General features: G+C 42.7%; 1 protein-coding gene across 6 annotated transcripts in view; it reads left to right on the top strand.

The window, feature by feature from the left end:
• PDLIM1 (PDZ and LIM domain 1) overlaps nt 1-8622 on the top strand; it is a 74346-nt gene that overhangs the window by 61848 nt on the left and 3876 nt on the right. For 5 of the 6 annotated variants that reach the window (XM_025193189.1, XM_025193186.1, XM_025193190.1 and 2 more), the window contains 2 exons: nt 563-871; nt 5503-5657. In XM_025193189.1, the coding sequence (XP_025048974.1) occupies nt 563-871; nt 5503-5657 (464 nt within the window). The remainder of the gene's footprint in view (nt 1-562; nt 872-5502; nt 5658-8622) is intronic. The other variant, XM_006036812.3, reaches the window with a different exon arrangement.

Genomic DNA, 8622 nt, shown 5'->3' with positions numbered 1-8622 from the left:
AAAGAGTTCCTTGATGGGATGGGTTTCCTTTCCTGTACCCTCTGGGTGTGTCTACACTGCACCCTGAGGTGGGGTTGCAGCACAGATCATCTCCCTAGCAGTGGGAAGGCAGCAACACTGACTTCAGTTCAGGCTGTGGAAGCCTGCAGCGGGCCCTGGGTATGTAGTTGAGTTGCTACCCCACCCTGAAGTCCTGCCACCATGTTTTCCTGCTGCTGTTTTCCTACCTATCCATGCTAGGTAGGTTAGAGCCAGCCTCAGGGTGCCTATAGGTACTGCAGTAACACCTTTACTGGCTATGCAGACAAAGAGGTGGACTGAAACAGCAGTATCAGTCAGAAGTCTGAACCTAGAGAGGATCTTTGTTATGGCATGCTTTTCTAGTGGAAGGAACACCTAAGCAGGTTTACTGTGCTCATTTCTGTATTGCTTGGGAACTGAATGTAGACTTTCATTAATGTCTTCCTTCCTCTCTTTCTTTCTCCTCTGTATTTTTCTCTCAACTCTACAAATTAAAAAAACTAACCAACTAAAAACCCTGGTAACCACCTCCTGTCTGTAGCCGTTTATCACCTACGGTTGCACTGAAGGCTCCCTTCGCATCAGTCTATAACCCTCTACAGCTGCAGGCCTCTGCATCTCCATTGCAGCGGAGGCACAGCACCTCCTCCATCCCAAGCCAAGTTCGAGTGGGGCCTGAACGGCTGAAGGAAGCCGCCCAAATCTGCCCCAACAGCCCTGTGGAAGTGGAGGTGCCAGGACTCAAAGTGCTGCATGTGCAGTTTAATTCTCCCCTGCAGCTATATTCACAGAAAAACATCCTGGATACTTTACAAGGGCAGATCTCTTCCATTAGCCCGACTTTTCTCAGGTAATATTTGCCTGCTGCCCATGTGGCTGACTAGACACGCGTGCCACCCTTCACATCTTGGTCTTCACAAATGATTCATACTTGTCCGTTGCTCACGGTGTTGGCCTGTCACGCAGACTAAGTGTTACATCTCACCTTTGAAACTTAGCGCATGACTCTTCACAGAAGGGCCCTTGCCATCGTGTGTCATACACCACATGAAGCACCAGTGTGTGCCAGATCAGTCTGGCACTGTCATTTCATGTTTTACACACACAACCATAATGGTGAAATCAACAGAAGTGGTTGGTGGACCTGGCAGAGTGATTGTTTTGCACGTGCTGGTTCAGTGGTAGGGGAGCGGGGTGGAACATGTGCCTCCAGGAAATGGTATTTCTTCTGGATTTACCCAACCACAAGGGTAAGTGTAGAACCTTTCACCCCTTCTCCTGAGTTTGCCAGTGGCTGGAAATCTCTGCTGTCTGTCAGCTGGGAAGTGGCTTAGGTGAAATAAATCATGAGCCATGGGCCAGGTTGTTTATGTGCATCAAGACGTGCAAAGGAAGTTGAGGCCATTTATTAAGATAAGTTGATCTGACCTCTGGCAACAACAGCTTGCTCCTCCCCAGAGCTTGCCTCTTAGTCAGGTATTACCCTGTATTCTGGAGCAGTATGCCCTAGTGTATAGAGTTTTGACTCCTGGCTGTTTCCCCATCTGTAAGAGGAATGGAGAAAGATGTTTATCACCTTTGGTCAGTGTTTGGGGGCCTAGAAATGAAAGCCCATTTAAATATCATATTAGCTTACAGCAACCTGTAAGGATCCTGGGCAATTCCTAATGTTGGCCCTAGCACTGTATCTCAGGGTCTTGCTTCTGAGTTACCCTAAATCTTTGTGGCCACCGTGTGTCAAAGACAAGCCATCCTGTTGTTCAGCATGCACAGCTTTGGAATTGTGGTGCTGGGACCTAGGTCTGACCGTCACAGACACCCTGGTAGAACAGTTGAGAAGCCAGATCCTTTCAAATGAGTTGGACATCTGAAATGGTTTCACCTCTTCATTGTTGGAACAAAATAGTTTGCCCCTGTTTCAGTGTATAGTACATTGAACATGCCACTGTGTCCAGGTTCATTCCCTTCTATTGGATGAACTAGAACTGCATGACCGCACCTCATTGGTCTTATTCTGCTGACCATCATGTCTGTTCAACTGGCAGGGGCCTTTTCCTTTTGGAGCAGAAGAGTTCTTGCCCCACAGTCACTGTAAAGATGCATGCACCCAAATGCTGTGGTAGAACAACAGCTGCAAAAGTGTGGGCAGCCCTAGATTTATTACAGTAGAATTGGGGACATAAATTGCTCATGGTAAGTCACTTTTCTGGCTTGTTTTGCATAATTCTGGAACAGTAATACATCATTAGTTCTCTTGGCAGTTCCAGGCCACTGGATAATGTGACAGAAAACCCTAAGTGGTCTCAACTAACTTTGTAGCAGAAGTTTAGTGTCAGTTGTATTAAGCAGTGTCTCTAGGACCTTAGTTACCTTTGCATATTGTGTCACAGTATGATAATCCCAGTGTTAATCAAAACTAGGTCGCGCTTATCAAAATACACTTTGTGACACTGCAGGTATGTCTATGCACGTGCATTTAGTGAGCAGTAACTGAAATTACTGCATAGTACGGGTGTGCATCTACACATGCACACCTGTATTGTGCAGTAAATATGGTGATTTACGCTGACTTGAGTGTAAATTTGATATCTACATTATGCAGGTATCAAATTTATACCTGGTTAGTTACTGCGTAGTAACACATGTGTAGATGCCTTACTACACAGTAACACTGCATGTGTGGACTGACCTGGGACTAAAGTTACACACAGCATTAATGCGCTTTAATGCCTGCTTGTGTAGACGCTGGCCTATTCCCACTAAATTCAAGCCAGTGTAAATGCACATGTAGACACGACCTGTATCTTGTAGGCTTTTATTATTCTGGCTGCTTTCTTGCTAATTTTCAAAGTTTATTGTTTCAGCTAGTTGCTATCATGAACTAATAAGGTTCTGCTGTCCTCTTTTTGGAACTATGAAATCCCCACAAAAGGAAGTTGGAGTAGTCTTTTACAAAACAGTTGTCTCTATGGGCTCTTATTCCTAATATAAGTCAAGAAGTATCTACCTGTCATTTTGTCTCACAATCAATGCGTACCCTCTTCTGAGAACACACATGAAATTATTTTTGTTCTGTTGTTAATGTCTCATTTTCTTTAACTCCCCCCAACACCCTCCCCACCCCACAAAACAAGTAAGTATCACTGCTTATCACTGAAGGTCTGAGTTGTACAGTTTTGTGCATTGTCACAGTGCATGGTTAAAATGCTCTGTGTTTGTTTTGACTCAAATGTTCCTGAAGACAATTTTGTGTTGGCTTTTTCTGTTCACATGACTAAATAACCTTAGCCCTCCAGATGGGCATCAGTCCAGTATTTTGAAAGGTGGGACAGGCAGTGGGAGATCTTCAGGTTGCAATTTACATGATTTAAATATAATGGGGGCATGGGATAATCTGGGGAATTTTCTGTATAACAGATATCTTGTCCTGAATATGAGTTCCAGGTAAATGTGACACATTTGAAAAGTTCATATATATGTGTGTACATGTGGGTGTCTACTGAATGTTGTACCATGGATTCACCCCATAATATTATACCAGGATAGACCTGTTTTATGAGACTCTTGGATGGTAATGTGGATTATAACATTTGCAATCAGTTTACCTCTAGTGCTTGTAGTATTTCAGATGCCATATAACCCCTGGATGACTTGTATACACATTGGCATGGAAATACATAGTTGTATCATCGTCATGAAAAAGATTTTCCTCTGCAAATTAGTCTGAAGTTCAGGATGTTTCTATGCAATGCAGGCAATTCCTGAATGCAAGAATGATGCTTTTTCCTCACCAACCATTTAAATTTAATTATACTTTATGTGACCTAGCATTCACAAAGACTGTTTGTCAAATGTCCCATTCTTTTCAGCTTTGATCTTGGGTAATGTTTCCAATTGCATTTTTAAGATGCTTTATTTGACATAAATGCCTTTTATATTTGAGCTCCAGTGTGGTTTCTATTCAAGCAGTGTGTGCTGAGTAGAGTGTACTTCTCACTAGGAAGGTAATAAAACACTGGAACAGGTTACCCAAAGAGATTGTGGAATCTCCTTGCTTGGAGGTTTTGAAGACCCAGCTAGACAAAGCTTTGGTTGGGAAAGCTTTGGTTGGCAAAGCGCAGGCTCAGGGGTGATCTGATGGCCACCTATAAGTTTATCAGGGGTGACCACCAGTATCTGGGGGAACATTTGTTCACCAGAGCGCCCCAAGGGATGACGACTAGGTTGAATGGTCATAAACTACTACAAGACCATTTCAGGCTGGACATAAGGAAGAATTTCTTTACTGTCCGAGCCCCCAAGGTCTGGAACAGCCTGCCACCGGAGTTGGTTCAAGCGCCTACATTGAACACCTTCAAGATGAAACTGGATGCTTATCTTGCTGGGATCCTATGACCCCAGCTGACTTCCTGCCCTTTGGGCGGGGGGCTGGACTCGATGATCTTCCGAGGTCCCTTCCAGCCCTAATGTCTATGAAATCTATGGATGATCTAGTTGGGGGTGGTCCTGCTGTGAGCAGGGTGTTGGACTAGATGACCTCCTGACGTCCTTTCAACCCTAATTTTGTATGATTCTATGAGTATTTGCAGTACACGAATGAGAACAGAAATGTGAAGGTAGGAGGTGGGGTTGAGTAGATGAATCCGGAACATAGGCATCAGGAAGTGAAACTTTATTTCTGAATCTGCCACTGGCTTGCTTTGTAACCTTGGGCAAATTGTCTAAGTGGTTTGTGCCTTAATGTCCCCATTGTAAAATGGAAATGTTAACTTTCACTTTAAAAAATAGCACTTTGAGCTTGATCTCTTGGAGTAGCTGGTGCCAGGTCAGGCCTTGCCTGCCTTCGTGTTCCAAGACATTGGGCAGCCCTTATTGCAGTGAGTCAAGCCATTTTTTTGGTAGGAAGAGTCACGATCCCCATTGCATTGAAGCTTAAACTCGGTTTATATTGTGAAGCCCAATTTTAACTTTACATTTTCTCCCTCATTCTTAAAATAAACTTTCTCGCCATGCTCTGTTCTCTGCCTATGTGAAAGAGAAAGCCATGTAGCCTTCCCTCAAAGGGGCTGAGGAAACTCTGAGGGCAGCCTGATCCTCTGTAGCACCGAAGGCCATTATTTTTCAGTAGAACTATAATTTCCCAGAAAGTAACTATTAGTTCTTTAATTGAATTGCAGCACTGCCTGGAGCAGGAGTGGGCAAATAGGGAGCCTTCAGAAAAAATGCACTGAGGAATGATGGCAATCCTTCAGAAATGGGAAGCTCTAATAGGCCTCGCATAGGCTAGCCTCACCTATAATTGCAGCTTTCGTATGCAAACACAGCTAGCACTGCCAGTGTTTTATGGCACAAGCACGTATGTGTGCATGTGCATATGTGTGAGCACTTAGAAATATTACATTATGATACATCTGTACGTCGGCAATAGTGTCACTTTAATCATCACTCATTTATCATATGTGTGTGTTAAATTCTCCTCAGCTTAGAGCAACCTCATCAGCCATCAAGTAACATTGTCATAGACAAGGAGTCAGAGGTGTACAAGATGCTGCAGGAGAACCAAGAGGCAAATGAGCCACCCAGACAATCTGCTTCCTTCCTGGTATTGCAAGAAATTTTGGAATCTGAAGAGACAGGTAAGCAGTTACTGCGTTGTCAGTCTGGCTGGCCTGCTCATTGCCCTAATGTGACCTGTAGGATATACTTTATGGTTAATAACCACAACAAAAGCCTATGACACTCTTCTTCCTCAAAATATGGTTGTTTAAAGTGGTATTTGCATATTTTCAAAGAAACTAACAGTTTCTTTCTTAACTTCTGCACCACATGATATACTTTTCATATAGTTCCTCTCTATATGTGCCTATTATTTCTAACTTTTACTTCATGGACATTATGCTGACAGACACTAAGGTGAAAAAATACCAGGAAGTAATCCCCAGAAAATTTAGGGAATGCTGAAGACCAGATTTCATCATTTTACATTAAGAGTTGATTTTTTAGTTGTGATACTATAGAAGGAAGGTACCGTAAAAGAGCAATCTTCCTATGCATCCTAAAGGGTTTAGTTTTCATTTCTATGCAAGGAAAGGGGAGAAAATCAGGTTCAGTTACAGTGGAAAAGCAGCTAAGTAGAAAATCTGAGTTATGGCCAGAAGTTAGAAATTTTTAGCTAGACATTTTTAAACTTCTGAAATGCCATCTGGCCTTCACTGGGCTGGTCTATGCCTATACTTAGGTGACTTCCAAGTCAGAATTGTGTTTTCTTTTAAGAAGTTAGAGAAACAAAAAACTTGAGTAAGAAAGGAAACATGGTGTTGAATGTTTCTGCGATGCCCATTAAAACCTTCTTTTTTAAACTAAGCTGTACGGTGGCGTATTTAAGTTTGTGTATGTTAGCCTGAAAGTGAAACAGATCAAGCAAACTCCATTGTTTAAATTAAGTAATCTGCACATAGAAGCAAATTAGATTCTTACATTCTTTTGCCTTAATTCAAGATAAATTCTCATGGCTGTGGTGTAAAGAGGGACGCTGTAATTAGGATACAGGTTTTTAACGTGTTGCTGGGAGTTCTGCCTGTTTGTGGGAGAGAACTGATTTGTCTGGATCTCTCATTTCTTTTGTTAACTACAAAGCCAGTATCCACCCCTTGCTCAGTAGCACTGAAGAAGATAAGAGGCAAATGCCTCTTTACTTTATTTTTTTAAGGATTTGTAGCATTCCTGGAACCCCCCGGCCTGAGATTTGCCTGTTTGATAAAGAGTCAAAAGTGGCCTTTTGCTTGGTTTCATCTTGAGCTGATTACTGCTGGTACTCAGCAAGAGTGGAAAAGTTATGCAGACCTGGAAGAATGTTTATTGCCAAGAACATGCTTCCCCTAAAGCACATCACCCAGGCTCTGGCATTCCAGCTCAGATGTTTGATGCTGCATAATCAGATAATATTTGCAGTGGTAAACTCATTGTTTATCATTGTAAACACTGAAGGATACTATGGCTTGTAAGCAGCAAATGAGCCAGATCCCCAGCTGGCGTAAGTCATGTCTTACAGCTCCACTGGCCTTACTAGCTGTGCTAATTTACCCTAGCAGAGAGCCTAACCTATTGCTTGGGATCGTTATTAACCTTGGAATGTGGATGTTGTTAATAATGTTTGAAATAACACCGCCCCTCTGTATTTTGACTCGCATCTCTCGCCATTCTTAGAATTGGCTTGGGGGGAAGGGGGTAGCAGGATTAACTTTCATGTAAAAGGCCTTGATCATTTATTACATTGCTTTTGGGTTTATTTTGCTAAAAACAATTAACTAAAAATATCTTTGAAATGTGCAAATGTGAGCCAGTTCCTGAGCATCTTTTCTGTGTGCTCCTTCTTGATTGAACATTAGGAGAGATGCTGGAGGAAGCAACAAGAATTACATTAAGGGAGGCACGCCAGTGTCTTCTTGACTTGGAGGTGGTGCTAGATCTTTCTTGGCATGTGGTGAGGCCTGTACTGCTTTGCCAGACTTCTCTTGTTGCAAACATGAACATTAACGAATTGCCCTGCTGCAGAGTGGGGTTCTCACTGCTGCAAGATAATCCAGTAATGTGCTGAAGGATTAACTCTACTAGCACAAGCTCTGTTTCTTTTTTCCTGGTACACTGCATCAGCATCAAGGGTTGGTACCTTCGTTGCTTCATTGATGCAGTTACATCACTATGAAAGTCCTTGTGGTAGATAAGAGCTGTGCTAGCCTGCTGGCCTTAAGGCAGTATTGAAAGGCAGAGCTGTGGTACCTACAGGCAGACTAGTGCAACCTCAGTCTTGTACAGCATGGTTGGCATACTCCAGCCTTTCTCTCTGCCACTGAGGCATGGCTGGCAACTGCACAACAGACCTAGCTTCCTCCTCTATTATCTCCTCAATGTTGAAGAGGCAGGGTTGTAACATGATTTGTCTCTGACTTTATTGCTGTTTCTGTGGGTTATTCCCCTGATAAGGCTGTGTGCAGGCCACACTCCTGTTTGAGTAACACAGGAGTCAGAAAGCTGCAGGGGTGTCACCTCCCCTCCCTTTCCTGTCTGCACTAAAACAGATTGCTGGAGGGCAAGCTTATTCTATCTTGACCAAAAACCTCTTTCTCCAATCCTTCTTTGCTGCCACAGTGTATTGAGTGTTCTTTGTAATTCACTTTCTTTTCTATCCATGTAGAAATATAAAAATATTTTTAGAGAAGCTGTTACTTTTTAAAAGAGCTCTAAAGCACCTTCATATTGATGCTTGTGTAAACTAGGCTTCTTAGGTTTTTAAGGTCAGATCATCTGGTCCAGTTCTCCTCAAATGATTTGGGGTCATGTGTCCCTTTTAAAACATGTGATATTGCTCTGTATCACTTTGATGTCATGTTACAGATAGTCCCAGCACCCTGTAACCTCTCCCACAACTTACAGACTATTTTTTTTTTATCCCTTTTCTTCCTTTTTGACCATTTATATTTCCCCTTTCCTTTCTACTACTTTCCTATTCCTCCTTCTGGTAGATCTTGTAGAAGTTTGGCACATATCCTGGGGGGCTACATGCTCCAGTTTGATAATCACCAACCTAGTCTAATCTTTCAT

This window comes from Alligator sinensis, unplaced genomic scaffold, assembly GCF_000455745.1.
Source record: "Alligator sinensis unplaced genomic scaffold, ASM45574v1 scaffold1277_2, whole genome shotgun sequence".
Lineage (NCBI taxonomy): Eukaryota > Metazoa > Chordata > Crocodylia > Alligatoridae > Alligator > Alligator sinensis.
The sequence above is the reverse complement of the archived record's forward strand: the minus strand, read 5'-3'. Positions and strand labels throughout refer to the sequence as shown.